Below are 20,834 nucleotides of genomic sequence, written 5' to 3' on the forward strand. Positions count from 1 at the left end.
AATGGATGGCCAGTCTCCAGTCCTTTGAAGGTTTTGATTGGACTCATTAACAGTGGAGCTCAGGTCAATTTTCTTTTATCACGTCTCTCTCCAGGTTGCAGCTCCAGCTCAGCAATACGCTGCTCCACTTTGTGCCGGGACGGTCTTATCTCCTGAGATGAAATCTGACCCAAAAGGATTGACCTCTCCTTGGGCTGTCCCTTGAAGTTCAGACTCTAAATTTTGTGATGGTTGTACCACTGACAAAGTCAACTTCCTTTAATGACTATGTTGGAAATTTAAGTGCAGCTTAATTGAAATCGATGCTGCATCTTGTGACCATTTGCCACAAAGCCTTGCTCGGTCTTAAATACGTTTTGATACACATACACTCACAAAAATATTTAACCCTATCTTTTAAGATTTATGTAATTTTATTACATGACAAATTCTCATTTACTTTTTTAGATAATTTTAATACAAACCTACCAAATAAACCTTACATGATGCATATTAATTACTGTAATAAATCCTATTCATTTGAAATGCATAATCCTCAGCTTTATGTATTTAGTATTAATAAAATATAATTACCCTAAATCAATAATGACAGTATTTATTTAAAATACATAAAGTATATTGTTTGTATTGCATAGTAATTATGTTACCTATGCCATTTATATTTTATAGGTAACATAATTATTATGCAATTCAAACAATATACTATATGTATTTTAAATAAATACTGTCAGTGTTGATTTAGAGTAATTATATTTTATTAATACTAAATACATAAAGCTGAGGATTATGCATTTCAAATAAATAGGATTTATTACAGTAATGAATATGCATCCTGTAAGGTTTATTTGGTAGGTTTGTATTAAAATGATCTAAAGAAAGTAAATGGGAATTTGTCATGTAATAAAATTACGTAAATCTTAAAGGTTAGGGTTAAATATTTCTGTGACTGTATTTCAATCAATCAATCAATTTTATTTATATAGCGCCAAATCACAACAAACAGTTGCCCCAAGGCGCTTTATATTGTAAGGCAAGGCCATACAATAATTACGTAAAAACCCCAACGGTCAAAACGACCCTCTGTGAGCAAGCACTTGGCGACAGTGGGAAGGAAAAACTCCCTTTTAACAGGAAGAAACCTCCAGCAGAACCAGGCTCAGGGAGGGGCAGTCTTCTGCTGGGACTGGTTGGGGCTGAGGGAGAGTAATTTTTTCTCTAATAGTTAAAATTTTATTAGCATTCCTAATCCTGTCCATCCTCATCACTCCCAAAGAGAATCACATCTTCAGCTCTGCCACCTCCAGCTCTGCCTCCTGTCTTTTTGTTAGTGCCACCGTCTCTAAACCGTACAACATAGCTGGTCTCACTATTGTCTTGTAAACTTTCCCCTTCACTCTTGCTGATATTCTTTGGTCACAAATCACTCCAGCCACCTTTCTCCACCCACTCCGCCCTGCCTGCACTCTCTTCTTCACCTCTTTACCACACTCTCCATTACTTTGAACAGATGACCCCAAGTATTTAAACTCATCTACTTTCACCACTTCTACTCCTTGTATTCCACTGGGCTCCCTCTCATTCACACACATGTACTCAGTCTTGTTCCTTCTGACTTTCATTCCTCTGCTCTCCAGAGCATATCTCCACCACTCCAGACTAGACTCAACTTGCTCACTACTCTCACTACAGATCACAATGTCATCTGCAAACATCATAGTCCATGGGGACTCCTGTCTGATCTCATCTACCACCTTTGTGAACAAGAAAGGACTCAGAGCTGATCCTTGGTGTAATCCCACCTCCACCTTGAATGAGTCCGTCATTCCTACTGTGCATCTCACTTTTGTCACACTATTCTTGAACATGTCCTGCACTACCCTAGCATAATTCTCTGCCACTCCAGACTTCCTTATACAAGACCACAGCTCTTCTCTTGGCACCCTATCATAAGCTTTTTCTAAGTCCACAAACACACAATGTAACTCTTTCTGGCCTTCTCTGTACTTCTCAAACAGTATTCTCAGAGCAAACATTGCATATGTAGTGCTCTTTCTCTTCATGAAACCATATTGCTGCTCACAGATCTTCACCTGTTTTCTAAGCCTAGCTTCTACTACTCTTTCCCATAACTTCATGCTGTGGCTGATCAACTTTATGCCTCTGTAATTACTGCAGCTCTGCACATCACCCTTGTTCTTGAAAATAGGAACCAGCACACTTCGTCTCTACTCCTTAGGCATCCTTTCACTTTCCAAGATTTTATTAAACAATCTGGTTAGAAACTCCACTGCCATCTCTCCTAGACATTTCCATGCCTCCACTGGAATGCCATCTGAACCAACTGCCTTTCCACTCTTCATCCTCTTCATAGCAGCCCTCACGTCTTCCTTACTAATCTCTTGTACATCCTGACTTACTCTCACCACATCATGCAGCCTTTTCTCTCGCTCATTTTCTTCATTCATCAGCTCCTCAAAATATTCCCTCCACCTTCTCAACACACACTCCTCACTTGTCAGCACATTACCATGTGCATCTATTACCACCCTAACCTGCTGCACATCCTTTCCAGCACTGTCCCTTTGTCTGGCCAATCGGTACAAGTCCTTTTCTCCTTCCTTACTATTCAACTTCTTGTACATCTCGCAATATGCCTTTTTCTTCACTTTTGCCACTTCTCTTTTCGCCTTATGCTGCATCTCCTTGTACTCCTGTCTACTTTCTTCATCTCTCTATGATTATATTATTATTAATATTATTATTGTTCTTATTATTGTGATATTTATATTTAATGTTGGCAGACGTAACTTTATTATCTTTGTTACGTCTATAACTAATAACAGTAAAAACTAATTAATTATAATCTTTATTATTATTTACATAATACATTAATTATAACCATGTATTATTATTGTTGTTATATTTATATTTAATGCTACCACCCTTTATTATCCTTGTTACGTCTGACTGATTATAGTTACTCGTTATTATCATGTTGTTGTTGTTGTTGTTTGGTGGATTATTAATATTTACTTGTTGTCAAACCCTTATGGCAAAGAAATGTAGTTGAAGTTTGTTGTTATACAGCTTAAACATGCACTTTGTTATAATTAGCTATAAATATTACCAACAACACAGCGGACAGGAGAACTTTTTATACAGATATGTGCGGAATCCTCACCCATTGTTGTTTTTTTTTATGTGAAGTGGTGTACGGAGCCGTACGTAGCGCAGCCTTGTGGTTAGGGTTCTGGTTAGGACTAGTTACGGTTAACGTAGTTGAGGAATCGACGTACGTCGCCCTATCATCACATGACCTATATTGACCAATGACAGAGACGTTACGTACCATTAATAACCACTGCTTTTCTTCGCGGTTTGTAGCGTTCAGAGAGGAAACTTTCTTACGCGGTGAGTGACTCTCTGTTAATGCGCTTTCTTTCAGTCTGCTTTACACTTTTAGACGTTGACACGCTCGGTGTTCGTCTTTTCCTTGTAGGACATGTTCCTGTTTTTGTTGACTGTTTGCTGCTTCTTCTTGGGTGAGTAGAGTTCAGTGCTCACTGCCACAGCAGCTTTAACAGTTTTAACATTACCAGTCAGTCAGTACAGACGGTTGCCCAGTTCCGGTGTCGTGCCAAAGTACTTATCGCCGTCAGAATTTGTATCCCCTGGCGCGGGAGCGCGCATTCACTCAGTGCAGCGCTTCCAGACGTTCTGCAGCTCTTTAAACGATCTCCTCCTGCTCCCAGACAAAAATAACAGCATGTTGGTTGTTCAATATGACATAAATAAGTTTCATAATCTTTTGACGACGTTTAATGCACACGTGTCTTCACGTCGATTACGCGCACAGACACAGAAACGGTGTCCAACATAAAAAAAAAACCCGCTGAAGACGTTTATTTAAAAAAGAAAACGCTGTAACCCGTTTATATATGTAAAAAAAAAACAAAAAAAAAAACACGCTGTAAGACGTTTCTGATCACACCACCGTCAAGATAAGATTTTCACTCTTCAGTTCATTCATTCGAGATTAAAATATGAACAGTTCTAAACTGTACACTCTTGTACTTGTCTGTGACTTTTTCTGTTTTAAATAAAAGATAAGCAGACAAACGTGATGTGGGTGATGGTTGTTTTGGTTTACATGAAATAAAATTCAGCTTTTACACTGTAAAAAAAAAAAAAAATCCAGTTTTTACAGAAAAATTCTGTCAGCTGTGGTTTCCAGGGGAATTCTGTCAAAATGACAATGAATATGTACAAGGGCGTAGGTTTGGTCTCAGCTTTGGTAGGGACAATACCACCCCTCCCCCCCCCACACCCCCCGGCCCCCTGCTCACCACCATCACCCCCTAACCCACTCATACCATTAGACGCACAAGTACAGCATAATACATAACATATGACGACATAATGCTGAATAATTTAACACTTTATTTACAATATTAAGTGTGTAGGCAAACAAACAAATAGCTTAAATAACAAAATTGCACCCAAAATCACGAATCTATTCTATAGGCCTACACCTGACAGAACAAGACAACAACAAAAAAAATACTTGTGGAGCTAACAAAAAAAAAAAAAAAAAGTTTTTGCAAACAAGATGTATAATCTATTCTCTTCATCAACAATGCAGTTGTAGGTATCTGGCAACCTAATTTGCCAAAAAAAAAAAAGAAAAGGGATTTCCAATGATATATATGGTGTATTACGGTAAATGTAAGCCTGTGATGTCATAACGCAGAGGAAAAACACGGAAGTTTCACATTAATGCGCCGCTGATTCTCATTACCGTAAGTTCTCATGTAAGCCCTCACTCTGAAAAATTTCAACACTGACAGCAAGCCAAGAACTCGTGCTTTCCAACAGTATGCTATATGTTGCATATATTACAGTAAAGTGCGTTCGGTGACTTTTGAAACGAGGGAAAAGTATGAAAAAGAGGGCAAAAGTGACAGAAAAGTACATAGACAGACAGCAAACATAAATGTAGGATTTTTTGAGGAAAAGACAGGGTATTAGTGTCATTTGTGAAGGTGTGTGCAGTTTAAGTGTGGCGCACAGCATTGTTCGCAACACCTCCCCCCCGCCCTTCTTGTTTTTCTGCACCGGAGCAGTGTTGCCAGATATGAAATATGAAACTATCGTACCAAAACCACAAAATTATCGTATTTTGGGAGAAATTATCGTACACAAACAAAACGCATACAATGTAGCTATTTTAGCGTTTTTTTAATTTACAAAGAATTTTATGTCACATTTTTAAACAGTAATTATAGTAATGGGGAAACTATGGCACAAAAAGAACGCAAATGCACAAGCAAGACTGTGAAGTAACACAAACGTGTTAATTACCAGACTAGAAAGAGTCGAATTCAACCTCGAGGTCGCTGTCGTCATCCGATGCCATGGCCACTTGTGCAGATTTTGTTGAACACAGAAAAAATGTTGACACCTCCATAAGGAACTTGAACTTTTTTTTTATTTTTCTTGTATATCTCTTTGCTCTTGTGTTTTGTTCGTTTGTTATTGCATTTGTTGAAATACAGTTTCGAAAAAAAAGAAAAAAAGATGTTGGTTGGGGAATCTTCCTGTCCTGTCCTGCAGAGATTGGATGGGAACTCATTACTTTGTATGGGGAGGGGGCGGGCTTTCAAATGACTGTCCCGGCAGCCCAAAACCAGCAGCAGCCCTGTGTGTGTTGTGTCTTTGATGCCGCCTGAGTGCAACGTCTGCAAAATGATTCTTGGGTGTCAGAGAGAGATGCGTGTTTGGGCAACCAACTGAAATTATCGTACATATTGGGTTTTTTCCCATTATAGATCGTACATCGTAAAGATGGCAAAACTATCGTACAAATATGATAATTATCGTACATCTGGCAACACTGCACCGGAGCCACCCATCCTCTGCGCTCCGGGACCTCCCACTTTACAAATTAAGCACTGCCTGCCACGAGATGCGCTTTGTTTACGTCCGTGTGAGAAGAACGTGAGCCAATGAAATTGCAACATGGGTAACCCTGTCATTCTGGCACGTCGAAAACACAAAACGTGACGTCTAAAATTATAGTATCGAGTTCGCAAAAAAAATAGCAAATGATTTTGTTATATAAACAAAAATGCTAAATATTGGTAGGGACTATTTTGCCATCCCAAAATATTGGTTGTGACTTGTCCCTATGGTCCATATGCAAACCTACGCCCCTGAATATGTAAATGGTTTGCACATACATATTTATGTAAATTTTACAGTTTAAACCTGTAATTAAAAATATTAATCTGTAATTTTGACGGTCTTTTTCATGTTGAATTGGCATGGCTATGCTGATATTACACCTTTTTTTTTTTTTTTTTTGTAAAATTTACAAATATATTAAGTCCCTTTGGCTGCTCCCATGATTTCACTCAGGGTCACCACAGCAGATGCAAGGAGGGTCTGCGTGTTGATTTAGCACAAGCTGTACACCAGATGCGCTTCTTGCTGCAACGTCACATTACACAGTGAAATGTGGCAGGAGTGGGGTTCGAACCAGGAACCTTTGTTACTGAAACCAAGTGCACTAAACATTTGGCCACCACCTCTGATATCTGTCTGTATCTTATAGATTAATAAGCACGGTAGCTTTGTGGTTAGCACATGTTGCCTCAGAGCAAGAAGGTCATTGCTTTGATTCCCACCTGTGGCCTTTCTGTGTGGAGTTAGCATGTTCTCCCCATGCTTGTGTGGGTTTCCTCCGAGTGCTCTGATTTCCTCCCACATTTAAAGACATGCAAGTTAGGTGAATTGGAAACTTTATACATGTTCAGGTCTCCCTTGCAAAAGAGATCTTGATCTCGATGGGACTAACCTGGTTAAATAAAGGTTAAATTAAAATTACACCCTACCATCAGATATTTCAACTTCATATATACCTTAGCTCATCCACAATTACTACTCTAAATTTGAGGAAGTCCATCCATCCATCCATTTTCTTCTGCTTATCCTAGGTCGGGTCGCGGGGGCAGCAGCTCAAGCAAAGCCACCCAGACCTCCCGATCCACACACACCTCCCCCAGCTGAGAGACATAGTCCCTCCAGCGTGATCTGGGTCTTCCCTGTGGCCTCCTCCCGATGGAACGTGCCCAGAACACCTCTCCAGTGAGGCATCTAGGGGGCATCTTTTCCAGATGCCTAAGCCACCTCAGCTGGCTCCTTTCGATATGGAGGAGCAGCGGCTCGACTCCAAGGAAGTTTTGTCTTTATTTAGTAGAGTTGCATAGGGGATACATTTTCTGGCAGCCACCATCTGTCGGCCTGCCAGAATTTGTATCCCCTATCTTTATAGCTGGAAATGCAACCTACCATCAGGTGTTTTATCTTCATTTATACTTTAGCTCATCCACAATTACTACAGTAAATTTCAGGAAGTTTTGTCTTTATTTAGTACAGTTGCATAGGGGATACATTTTCTGGCAGCCACCATCTGTTGGCCTGCCAGAATTTGTATCCCCTATCTTTATAGCTGGTATTGCACCCTACCATCAAGTGTTTTATCTTCATTTATACTTTAGCTCATACCCAGTCCCTACAGTAAATTTGAGCAAGTTTTGTCTTTATTTAGAAGCGTTGCATAGGGGATACATTTTCTGGCAGCCACCATCTGTCGGCCTGCCAGAATTTGTATCCCCTATCTTTATTGCTGATATTGCACCCTACCATCAGGTGTTTCATAGTGATATATACTTTAGCTTATCCACAATTACTACAGTAAATTTGAGGAAGTCTTGTCTTTATTTGGTAGAGTTGCATAGGGGATACATTTTCTGGCAGCCACCATCTGTCATCTCAATTGTGGATGAGCTAAGGCAGGGGTGCTCAAGTTCAGTCCTCGAGAGCTACCTTCCTGATACTTTTAGTTGTCTCCCTGCTCCAACACACCTGAATCCAATGAAAGACTCATTAGCAGGCTTTTAATGAGTCTTTCATTGGAGCAGGGAGACAACTAAGAGTATCAGGAAGGTAGCTCTTGAGGACCAAACTTGAGCACCCCTGAGCTAAGGTATATATGAAATTGAAATGTCTGATGGTAGAGTGCAATTTTAATTTAACAGGTTAGTCCCAGTGAGATCAAGATCTCCCTTTGCAAAGGAGACCTGAACATGTATAAAGTTTCCAGTTCACCTAACTTGCATGCCTTTAAATGTGGGAGGAAATTGAAGCACCCGGAGGAAACCCACACAAACATGGGGAGAACATGCAAACTCCACACAGAAAGGCCACAGGTGGGATTCGAAGCAATGACCTTCTTGTTCTGAGGCAACATGCGCTAACCACAAAGCTACTGTGCTTATTAATCTATAATGGCCCAGTCACACGGCACTTAACGAAGGGTGACGAAGCCTCGTTTAACCTTCGCGCAGCTTCGTTCCTGCAGCGGGAGCTTCGTCAGGATTTTTCGGGTGGTGGCCAAGTGTTTAGTGCACTTGGTTTCAGTAACAAAGGTTCCTGGTGCGAACCCCACTCCTGCCACATTTCACTGTGTAATGTGACGTTGCAGCAAGAAGGGCATCTGGTGTACAGCTTGTGCCAAATCAACACGCAGACCCTCCTTGCATCTGCTGTGGTGACCCTGAGTGAAATCATGGGAGCAGCCAAAGGGACTTAATATTTGTAAATTTTATAAAAAAAAAAAAAAAAAAAGGTGTAATATCAGCATAGCCATGCCAATTCAACATGAAAAAGACTGTCAAAATTACAGGTTAATATTTTTAATTACAGGTTTATACTGTCAAATTTACATAAATATGTATGTGCAAACCATTTACATATTCATTGTCATTTTGACAGAATTCCCCTGGAAACCACAGCTGACAGAATTTTTCTGTAAAAACAACTGGATTTTTTTTACATTGTAAAAGCTGAATTTTATTCCTTGTAAACCAAAACAGCCATCACCCACATCACGTTTGTCTGCTTATCTTTTATTTAAAACAGAAAAAGTCACAGACAAGTACAAGATTGTACAGTTTAGAACTGTTCATATTTTAATCTTGAATGAACGAACTGAACTGAAGAGTGAAAATCATTGGATTATCTTGACGGTGGTGTGATCATAAACGTCTTACAGCGTGTGTTTTTTTTTTTGTTTGTTTAATAAACGTCTTCAGTGGTTCTACTTAAAGTGTGAAGCCACATTATGTGTGATGCAAATATTTGCCGGAAATGGATCACTTTGCCCGGTTCTGGATCACGACACTCTGTGTCACTTTGGGGGCATTCCTGGCATCTGGCTGGAGCCCTTCTAATGCAGAATGATACACACTGTGCCGAGAATGTGTTTTTAACACAAAATGATCTAAATTATACTTATTAAATGAGAATTTACTTAGTTTCGAAAGGCACTGTTATACATTTTTATGTGCAAAAAATGAAGTGTGGAGGTGAGATTTCTCCCAAATTAAAAAGTAAAAGCCCCCACAATCATGCCCATTTGTGATGTTGAGATGACCCCCAAAGTACACAAGGCTCACACTGACACGAGGCTGCTGCTTCAGTGATCCACAACCAGCAAATTTTCACATCAGAGATAAATGTGTGCAGCAATTAAACAGCAAGATATAACACACTGACATTTTCTACCCAAGTAAGTATTTTCCCACTCTAGAACCAAAAACACTGAATGGCTAACTCAATTTTGCTACATCTTAGAGATCGTTACTTTCAAACTTGCAGGAATGAGTTAGTCAGAAAAAGCGCACACACCGCAGACACCGAATGTTTTGATTCCTCTGCTGATCACAAGGATGGCTGGATCCGGTCGAGCTTGTGGTCATTTGTAGACAAAACATCAGTGTTTCCATTGGTACCAAGTATTAGCTTATTCGTGCTGATTACAAGAAACGGCGGCGCAAATACTACAGCAGTGATCCGGAACTGGCAATGATCCGGAACTGGGAAAGTGACTGTATTTGTTGAGGAGAATTGCATTTACCTTGAGATTTATTACACAATTTATCATGGGCAGCTCCAGGTTTTAAAACATGGGGGTGGGGTGTATGAGTGTCATAAACACAACCCAGTCTCACGGCAGTTCGTGGTGGCATTATGAAAAGTTCATTAATCTATGGATTTGTGATGGGTCCACGAAAATGGGCGGCTGTGGGTACAGGTACGGACCCGTATCTACAGAGACTGTTCTAAAGATACGGAGGGTGTCTTACTGACCAATCAGAATGCGCAAATATGTCCGTACCCATACCATATGCGGCTAAAGGTCCGGCAAGGCTTCAAAACCCATCCGTACATTGTCCGTATCTTCAGTGAACCTCGGTCCGTACCTTTAGCAGTCCCGCAGAAGATACGGATGTACGTACCCGTAGCCACTTCTTTTCGTGACGGGGCACGAAATGTGGGGTGTCTCGGGGGTGGGGGTGTTATGGTTAGGGTTAGGGAAGAGTACACACTAAAGGGACCCTGATGCTTGCACGACTTTGATCCGCGCACTTGCACGCACTCTGCCGTGCAAGAGAGTAAACTTGTTGTAAAGCGTTATAAACTTTGTGCAAGTGCGCAAAGAAAATTTTGAAATGTTCAGAATTTCCATGCATTAATTACGTGAACTTCACGTGAACATTACCCAAGGGATTGCATTAGCGCGCTGCATCACAGTGCAGCTCATCTGAACAATTATAACAAGATGTTAAATCTATCATAAACATACTTTTACAGCAGCTCACAAGAAGGAATGAACATGCAGCTATTTTACCAAGCTATTACAATATAAACATTACAAATAATGACCTTTTTAGACTGTTCCAAATGTGTTCTCCATCTCATTAAATGCACAAGAGAGAGACAGAGAGAAAAAGCGGCAGATGAAACAGTCCTCTGTGACTCTGGAAGCGATTAGAGGCATTTTCAACAGCCAACTCGGAGAGAAAATGATTAGTCCGCTACAAAATAATTATTTTATATATGCAGCGTCCAGCGCACAACGCGGGGACATCCAGTGGAACAAAGCACAGCGTCCAGCTGGGAACACAGCGGGTGGGATTGTCACGACTAAGTTCGTCCAAGTGCGCAGATCAAAGTTGTGCAAGTGTCAGGGCACCTTAATGCTATGGTTATGGTTAGAGTTAGGAGAAGGGGAAGATTATAAATAGGAAAATAAAAAAACTGGTTCACGAAAATCTGGTGCTTTTTGTGGCAGGGGCACAGAAAAAAAAATGAGGCTGGGCTACATAAACATGGCAAAGATGTTCAATGTGGAGTTTTGTTTACGGAGTGGCTAGGCTAACTGTTTCCTTTTTCGGCTCCCAAGAACAAACCACCAGGATTATTATGAGATCAAGAGGGACATGGTGTGAAAGCTACAGGATTGTGCAAGATAGGTTTGTGCATGAACTGTGATTTTGGATAGTATAAATATCAATGGGTGCTATACTAATAGCAATTCACGGTTTGTGTACCGTGCCATAGCAATAGCAACAATCAATCAATCAATCAATCAAATGTTATTTGTTAAGCGCTTTACAACATTCTAAGTTGACCAAAGCGCTGTACATATAAAAATCGTATTTAAATTATGGTTAAAAAGAAGAACACAGATACATTTTATTCCCAAGTCTAAACAAGACTAAGTATCAAAAACACATCTAAACAAATACGTTTTGAGTTTTGTTTTAAAAAGGGGCAGATCTGAGATGGCACGCAAGTCGAGGGGCAGCGAGTTCCAAAGTTTAGGACCTGCTACTGCGAAAGCACGATCACCCCACTGTTTGCTTCGAGACCTGGGCTGCTCCAACAAGTAGAGATGTGCAGATCGTAGAAATCTGCTGGGCTGGTGAAGGGTCAAAGTCTCACATAAATATGCAGGTGCGAGGCTGTGGATGGAGCAGAAAACGAACAGGAGAAGTTTGTATTGGATTCTGTAATTCACTGGCAGCCAGTGGAGAGAGTGCAGAACAGGTGTGATATGGTGATGTTTATGAGAATTCGTGAGGAGCCGGGCAGCAGCATTCTGTACCAGTTGTAATCTGTGTAAGGATGTTTGACTGAGTCCAATGTACAGAGCATTGCAGTAGTCCAAGCGTGAGCTGATGAATGCGTGGATTGCTTTCTCCAGGTCACAACAACTGAGGAAGGGTTTCACATTTGTGAGAATACGGAACTGAAAGAAGCTTGTCTTAACAACAATCATTTATTTATCTTGCCAGTAACCTTGTACTGCAGGTGATGGGCTACTATTTTATTTCCTGAGTTCTTTATTTAAGTTGTGAAGCAGAATCCAGAAAAACCATGAGTCACAAAAATTACATGTACCCTTAAATTTTAGGTGAACTTTATGTTGTTGTGTTCTATTTTATTTTTCATTTGAAAATAGCTATTGGACAAAGATGGTGTCTTGCAGGGCTACATCTGTATCATGTTTTAAGCCTGGGTCATATGAAATTGGGGAAAAAAAAATCAGCTGTTTCTGTGTCAGGATTGTAACACTTTTTGTGTGACATTTTAAAAGGCCAGGTGATGGTGTGGCTTTGATTCATAGGTCTGACTTTAATGTGAAACAAAAACTGTCTCTTAACACTGTGGGGACAATCAGCTTCCTACAAATTAAAAATATAATGCAATGCTAAAATACCCTCGGCCGTATGAGCATTGTGTACTTTATAATTTGCAGTTGATTAATTAATTAGCTCCTGTTGTCTTATGTACAGTTTGTACATGTTCAAATCAAATCATCATTTGTTCATGTTCTGCAATCAAGGGATATTTGTAGATCACCCTCCGTGCATTTGCATGTATTAATACTGAGACAAATGTAACTCCATAGAAAGTTTGCTTTGAGTTAACAAAAGTCAGCGTGCAAGCTAACGTCCACAAAATGTCTTGTAAATAACACGAGAGGTGTTATCAGGTTACAAGAACAGTGTTTTCAGTTTTAGAAGTGTTTATTTCTCGCTAGCTTTTACATATAGGGTTGCCAACTCTCTGAAAAATAAATAAGGGACACCTCACCGCCAGGGCCGACCGACCATTGCCTTCACCCTTCCCAGCGTCTGTGTGAAATGATTTTTAACCATTTGACTGTTGACTTGACCCTGAATTTAAGTAGATGCATACATGCATTTGTTCTGATATGAACACGTGGAAATTATTTAGCAATTTATTTTTAGTTCAAAATATATTTTCATTCACAATTTCAATATGAGCATTCTGTCCTGCTTCAAAGCATAAAATAAAATAAAAAATCTTTAAAAATAAATCTCTCTGTAGTGCTTAACTTAAAATTGTATAAATTAACAGAAAAACAATAGAAAATTTGCATCATCCAAAACAATGTAACAGTGCAAAACAATGTAACAGTGCACATTTACATATTTAGTGTAATAAAAAGTGCAAAAAATAAAGTCTGAAAAGTAAACAATACTTACAATACTTAGCTGTTGTCGCGCACCTTTTCCACCCAGCCATTTTCCTTTTCTCATTCGCCCCTGTATTTTTGCATTCTTTTTTGTTTGTTTGTTTTTTTGGTAGTAGTAACGACGTTACAGACATTGCTGTCCATAGGCATATCTGCAGTGCCAGTGTCGGTGTCTGTATTGATATCAGCCATGCTGCGCTTTGTTATTGTCGTCCAGCGACCGTCGTCGGCTCATGACGTCGGTATCTTCTTGCGAGCAGACGTCCCTCGACCAATGAGATAAGAGTGATTCTGTATTGTCAACTCGTGTCTGTCAGGTCATTGGTGAAAAGCAGGAGAGAGGCTGGGATCAAATTTACCGTAAGTTTCCATATAAAGCGCCAGTCAATTCCATTGACATTTTACAGACTTTTTGATTCTCACAGAAATACGGGACAAACTGCGTCCCGTTTCAGGTCAATACGGAACGCACACTTTTATTTCCAAATAAGGGACAATTCCGTTTTTCAAGGGACGGTTGGCAACCCTATTTACATAATATACCAGAAATTAAGCGGTTAGCAAGTAGCTATAATAGAAAGTGACATCACCAATATAACCATGATAACATCACCATGATAACCGTAAAATGTCTTATAAATAAGTTCAGAGGCATTAATAGGTTCCAAAAACAGCATTTTCAGTTTTAGAAGTGTTTATTTTGCTGCTAGCTTTTACATAATATATGAGAAACGTGGTTTTGAAGAGACCTGCGACTGATGTCATGGTGTAGCTCTACTCTGATTGGCTGTCACCCGCGTCACTCAAACACGAAATGGATCAGATTATAACAGAATGCGACTTTTTAAACCTCTTAAAATACATAAAGATTAGCCATCGTTGAACTTCTCCAAGGTCTGTGTCCCAAGAAGAAGAAGAAGAAGATGTGCCCTGTGAATTTCAACACTCTGGCAGTAATAGGACTGGATTTATGCTGAACACAGACAGACAGATGGAAGGATGGACAGACGAAAAGCCTTCGCAATACCCGATGGTCATATTTTGGCCTTGGGTGAATATAATGCAATGTTAAAATACCCTTGTCAGTATGAGCATTGTCCTCTTTATAATTTGCAGTTATTTAATTGGAAACAAGTGCAAAGTTTATATCTATATTATAATAGCCAAGTGGCCTCTGTGTGTGTGTGTGTGTGTGTGTGTGTGTGTGTGTGTGTGTGTGTGTGTGTGTGTGTGTGTGTGTGTGTGTGTGTGTGTGTGTGTGTGTGTGTGTGTGTGTGTGTGTGTGTGTGTGTGTGTGCTTGCGTGTGTTTGGCTTTGATCATGCAAAAACCGGGGAATAGAAAGCTGAGATTTTCTGTTTGGTTTATGTATGTATTTTAGATCAAGGATGAATGCTGTGAAAACAGAAAGTTGATGGGCCAAAATTGTAGGAGAAATTTAGCAATTTTAGCTAACTAATGAACAATGGATGTTGTGCTGCAATGCACCATGGAAGTTCGGGTTTTGAGATTGTAAATGTTGTTATTGTGGTTCATGTTAGTTTAACGGTGTTGTTAGTGTTATTGATTTTTTGTGTTTTTGTAGATCAGTAGGTTTAGTCACTTTAGGCAAGTGTTATGTTGCTATTGCCATGAGTGAGTTATGTCTCATGTTGGTACCTTAAATCAAAAGTGTAGTGATTTTAATGTTTTCTGCCACAATCTGTTTGTCAAGTTAAAAGCACCTGCTTACAGCAGAATTCAGAAAGACAAACAGCTGTGCGTGCGTGCAATTTTGATCATGCATTTTGATCAACTCTGGAGAGCTGACATTTGCTGTTTGGTATGCTTATGAATTTTGCCTCAAGGATGAATGGCACCAAAATTGAAAGTTGATACGATTAATATTTTTAGAGAAGCTACATATATAAGCTAACAACACTGAACAATGGGCATTAATATTTACATTCTGGACTCACACGTCATTCCAGCAGGGGGCAGTAAATCATCTATATGTTAAATGCATGAGTGTGTGATTTTATTTAGTAAATTCAATGTAAGTACATAATATAATTGTAAATACATGAAAAATACATGGATGACACAGGAAAGTAGAAAACAGTTATTTCCATTGTGGTCCATTTAAAAATAAAAATAAAATTAAAGTTTTCATATCAGCAGAAATAATGCAGATAGCGATATGTTTGTGCAAAGCTCACTTTGGTCAATATTATCAGCCAGCCAGTATGTCGGTCATGTTCTACTTTTAATTTCTAAATGGTCTGTGTGGTATTTTTTGTTAAACCTCTTGAATTAAAGCTGAGACTCTCCATGTCAAGCAAATCTTGATTGTTTTATTCTAACTCCATTGTGGCGGTGTACAGAGACATCATTACAAACATTTTCACTGTGCAACTGCATATGGATTTGACTGTATTTTGGCTTTTTAAATAATTGTGGAAAAGCACTGAGAACATTATAAGGGTCTACCATCTTTATGTTGTTTTTTTTTTTTAGTCCATCGGTTAGCACTGTTAGTGTCTCAGTGAGCTCAGTTTTCACTTCATCTGTCTGTTCTGAATATTTTTCTCTCCAACTGAAGGATTATCTGCATTTGGATACCAAGAAGTGTGCTATGGCAATACTTATAAATTTCCACTTGACTATGTGCCACCTTTGTTCATGGGGAAGGTGTTCTTCACATCAAGTAAAAGTGGAGCATCCAAGAAGTTGGTGATTGATAAAGGAAAGGTGAGTATCTTCTGGTATTATACGTTTATTGTTATGGTGACTGTGCTGTTTTTCCAGTGGTGTATAGGTTCCACAACACTTCTAAATTAAGACACCATCAATCAGAAAAGGCTTACAAATACAAGAAAACACCTGCATCAATTCAATAAAAGCTGCCAAAAAATTGCCTCAAAAATATTTGTTGTCAGTGTTTGCAAACATTTTCTCAGTTTGCAAGACATTTTTAATTAAATTACCTGTTGTTGAATTGATACAACCATTTTTTTCTTTTTGTAAGTATTTTCTGTGTCTTAATTTGGAAGGGTTGTGGTCTGTACAGTTTTGATGCCAGCTTTACGGACAGATGCCAGGACCTTTTTATGTCTGAGCAAATGAGATAAAACAGGCATGATCTGCTCTTAGTTCTGAGTGAATGGATTTGTGTTGTTCACCTATTTAGGCAGTGGACCCACGTTACAAGGTGACCTCCACATCCGTGTCGCTGCCAGATCTGACAGAAAGCGATGATGGGACTTTTTCAAAAAGTCAGTCAAGCCGTACCATTAGACTGAAAATTGTGGGTAAGAATCTTGTATGGAGCTCTACTTTTACAGGTTGTATTCTATAAAAATGCATGGCCAAGAGAAAACGGAAACGTTTAATTATTTATTTCCATCTCCATGTTTTTAGATTGTTCTGAAGAAATCTTGAAGACCTATGGAGAAGACCTCTACTATGATATTTCCAGGCAGTCTGAGTTCTTGGAGTTTACGCCAACTCGCAGTCTTGACCAGCCAAAAGTCCTGTGGAATCAAACCAGTACTCAGTCCAGAAAGACAGACAGGGTTTGGGTGAGGTTTAATTCCTGGGAGATGATTAAGCTGTCTCAGGCAGACAACGGCTACTACAACTTCAGGAGGAAAGACAACACTTTGCTGTCTAGGATAAAACTGACAGTAAGAGGTGATGATAGATACACAGACACACACGGATGTTTCAGGCTACTTTGTATTTACATAAATGTTCTTATTCAGTCAACTCTTTGTCACACACAGAGAAGATTGAAAACTTTATATTAATGGAAGAGGATTCTCTCACAATCACACTTCCTCTGGAGTGCACCTCATGCACAATGAGCTATAGCAGAAGGGGGGACACAGATACCCTGGTGGTGATGAAGGCAGGGCACGTGGTTCAAGATGGGCCATTCAAGGAGAGAATTTGGATGCATGGCTCAGATCAGATAGAGATCGAGTCCCTGAAAACTACAGACTCTGGCCAGTTTGAAGTCAGAGATCAGGATGGCAACTTGGCCCTTCTTTTGGAGTTGAATGTACGAAGCAGGGTAGAAGGTAAGTAATGAATTGTCTTAGATTACATGTGTAAAAATATTTGAATTCATGTATATTTTATATTTAAATATTTGAATCCATGTATATTTTCAAATTAACACTCCCCCCCCCTTGCCCTCCAGCTATATCTCCAGCTGTTTATGTTGGCATTCCCATCACCATTCTCTTCGTGTTGTTTTTCTGCTGTTGTTGCGTGAAGAAGTGCTGTTGTAAAAAAGGGTCTTCAAAAAGAGAGCCTGCTGTTCAAACTCTTGCAGTGCGTTATCAAGTAAGGTTACCTCTGAATGGAATTGGGATAAAGAGGTGTATTACTTTTGGTACTTTTTCTCATGTAAAGATTCATTTTGATATTGCAGGATGCAAATCAAGACACAGGGCCAAGTCACGTACCTCCACCATATTCTTCAGTTTATTCTTATCCTTGCAACACCATCAGAACTACAGAATCTGCATCCAGTTCTACTGAGCTACCGGTAGTTGGAGTATGTTTACATTTATTATATCTATGCCTGTGCGTTTGCCTTTTTTATTATTTTTGTAAATGTCATCTTTCCTGACTGACTCTTTTTTTTTCTCACAGGTGCTCAGTCCAACAGAAATTCACATGAGCTCCCATCCACCTGAGGTACAGACACGCTCAAATCCCTCTAAGTCAGTGCTTCTTACTTTTACTCTCATGGTGATTTTTCTCTCCTCGGAAATTACCCATGTACAGTTTTGGGTTAGTGTGGGCACAAGGCCATTGGAGATATTAAAGGATTATTAAATGAGCTTGAGGTCTGTACGAGAAAATATCAGACTGAGGTGTTGACAGGTCTGATACGAGGTCTGTCAATAAAGTAACGGTCCTTTTTATTATTTTTTTTAAAACTATATGGATTTCATTCATATGTTTTTACGTCAGACAAGCTTGAACCCTCGTGCGCATGCGTGAGTTTTTCCACGCCTGTCGGTGACGTCATTTGCCTGTGAGCATGCCTTGTGGAAGGAGTGGTCCCGCCCCCTCGTCGTATTTTCATTGTCTGGAAATGGCGGAATGATTTGGACTTTTTTTCCAGCAGAATTTTTTCAGAAGCTGTTAGAGACTGGCACCTGGAAACCATTTGAAAAATTTATCTGGCTTTCGGTGAAAATTTTACGGGCTTCACAGAGAATAAGGAGTGTTACTACAGCTTTAAGGACGCTCGGCGCGCCGCGCTCCGAGCTGCGACGACGAGGCAGAAAACGCCAGATCATTTCTAAGCTGGCTAACTTGTGCTTGTCCTCTGACACGCCGAAACAGAGGTGTTCCTTTGTCTCGCTCAAACAGCGAATCGGTCATTACGCACGAAGCCTCCGCGCGGCTTTCCATGACAAAATCTCTTGTTAAAAGTGAAATCTGCCGGAAAATGGCTGATGTCCAGCTCTTGTGATAACCAGAGAAAGTACACACGACGGTCTCGTATCCACAGAGCCATCAGCTTAGAAATGATCTGGCGTTTTCTGCCTCGTCGTCGCAGCTCGGAGCGCGGCGCGCCGAGCGTCCTTAAAGCCGTCCTTAAAGCTGTAGTAACACTCCTTATTCTCTGTGAAGCCCGTAAAATTTTCACCGAAAATCTCCAGTCTCTAACAGCTTCTGAAAAAATTCTGATGGAAAAAAGTCCAAATCATTCCGCCATTTCCAGACAATGAAAATCCGACGAGGGGGCGGGACCACTCCTTCCACAAGGCGTGCTCACAGGCGAATGACGTCACCGACAGGCGTGGAAAAACTCACGCATGCGCACGAGGGTTCAAGCTTGTCTGATGTAAAAACATATGAATCAAATCCATATAGTTTAAAAAAAAAATAAAAAGGACCGTTACTTTATTGACAGACCTCGTATGTATATATATATATATATATATATATATATATATATAATATATATATATATAATATATGATATATGATGGTCAGATTAGCTGGTAAGCTTTTAATCTGTGTGTTTTTTTTTCCAATGATTTTAGATATTTATGGAGTATGTTCATGTCCGACTTGGTTTTTGTAATCATGTTTTTAGCTTTCTGGTTTGTAACAAATGCGATACGCGATCTGGACCGATTGTCATAGCAACCGGTCTGATATGGGAAAATATCAGACTGGAAATCAGCCAATGAGAACGCACGTAGCATTGTAGCCATATAATAAAGAGTCTTATCTTACACTTGGTGCAAAGCAGCATTCAGTGCAGCCCGTTTCTGACTATTTCAATTGTCATTTTCATGTCCATGTTGTATAATCTGCAGATTTATTTGTGTTTATCTGTGCCCCCATAACTATGTTGACCTTAAAATATGATGTGACCAGGTGCATTGCTATCATGAGGCAGCAGAAAGTGACTGGGTGACAGACCACTAAAATAATTGTCTCAAGTCGAGCGCAGTGTTTTGCTGCTGTTTATATGGTGCAACATTCAGATACGTCTTACATCACAGTGCACGTACAGAGATATACATTAGCACTCCTCCTCCTCCTCCTCATTCTTCAAACAAAAAGTTAATTGAAAATAAAAATTAGAAAGCAAAAAAAATTAAAAAGTAACTGACAAATTCAAAACATTGAAAACCCTTGGGTTGACAGGTTGGGAGCAGCTGGACAGGCATGGGAGGTACAGGGAACAGCAGGGCTCTGTCTCTGTCTCTGTGTGATGGAATATGGAGGAAATGAGGCAGTTAGAGGTGGAGGAAGTGTTGAAAGGAGGAGATTCTGAACTCTTTCACCTCAGGGAGATTTGGCGGATGACTGCTCCCTCCATAATTGACTTGGTTGTGCCTGACTGCTGTCCTCACCAGAAAACCTCTGTTACCTATGGAGTCCACCATCTAAATAACAGTGCACCAGATTTAAGTACACCTGACTATTAAAGGCCACGGCAAATATCAACTCAAGTCTGGTGGCAAGCAGTGGTACTGTGGCTTTGCTGCATGCACAACATCACGGAAAATCCTTGCGTCCTAGTTGGCAACCACCTAGGCAGACAACTGGTTCATCCACATATCTGTAAAATAACCATCTATCTGCTGCAGCCATGTGAAGCATCGATGTCAATGGAGCTTGGAAAATTCCACAGATGACACACTAGTGCAATTCCTGTTGTACTTTAAATACAGCTGTGATTAGTTAATGGTTGAAATACAACCTATTTGCATCTTGTGTATATAGGTTGACATGCCATAAGTGCAGCTGTGCTTTAGGCTGAGCTCTTAAAATCCGGCTATACTAAAATGTGAAATGGAAGAAATGGAGCGAACGTGGGGTAAAATGTAACGAAATGGAATGGACTGACTCCAAATATGATTAAATATGATTCAATGAAGTACTTTTATTTAATTATTTTTAAG

The 20,834-nt window shown here is 39.8% G+C and overlaps 2 protein-coding genes across 4 annotated transcripts in view; one reads left to right on the forward strand and one right to left on the reverse strand.

Moving 5' to 3' along the window:
- LOC117520379 overlaps nt 1-3,246 on the reverse strand; it is a 42,162-nt gene extending 38,916 nt beyond the window's left edge. The window contains exon 1 of the mRNA XM_034181727.1: nt 3,182-3,246. Within this exon, the coding sequence (XP_034037618.1) occupies nt 3,182-3,185 (4 nt within the window). The 5' untranslated portion in view covers nt 3,186-3,246. The remainder of the gene's footprint in view (nt 1-3,181) is intronic.
- LOC117520378 overlaps nt 1-20,834 on the forward strand; it is a 38,192-nt gene that overhangs the window by 14,513 nt on the left and 2,845 nt on the right. Inside the window, exons 1-9 of one of the 3 annotated variants that reach the window (XM_034181724.1) lie at nt 3,306-3,411; nt 3,500-3,542; nt 15,992-16,140; nt 16,580-16,700; nt 16,810-17,082; nt 17,175-17,471; nt 17,594-17,739; nt 17,828-17,953; nt 18,052-18,096. In XM_034181724.1, the coding sequence (XP_034037615.1) occupies nt 3,503-3,542; nt 15,992-16,140; nt 16,580-16,700; nt 16,810-17,082; nt 17,175-17,471; nt 17,594-17,739; nt 17,828-17,953; nt 18,052-18,096 (1,197 nt within the window). In that variant the 5' untranslated portion in view covers nt 3,306-3,411; nt 3,500-3,502. Of the gene's footprint in view, nt 1-3,305; nt 3,412-3,499; nt 3,543-15,991; nt 16,141-16,579; nt 16,701-16,809; nt 17,083-17,174; nt 17,472-17,593; nt 17,740-17,827; nt 17,954-18,051; nt 18,097-20,834 lie in introns of those variants that run through there. The other 2 variants (XM_034181723.1, XM_034181725.1) reach the window with 2 other exon arrangements.

The sequence above is a fragment of the Thalassophryne amazonica genome, chromosome 11 (genome assembly GCF_902500255.1).
Source record: "Thalassophryne amazonica chromosome 11, fThaAma1.1, whole genome shotgun sequence".
NCBI lineage: Eukaryota > Metazoa > Chordata > Actinopteri > Batrachoidiformes > Batrachoididae > Thalassophryne > Thalassophryne amazonica.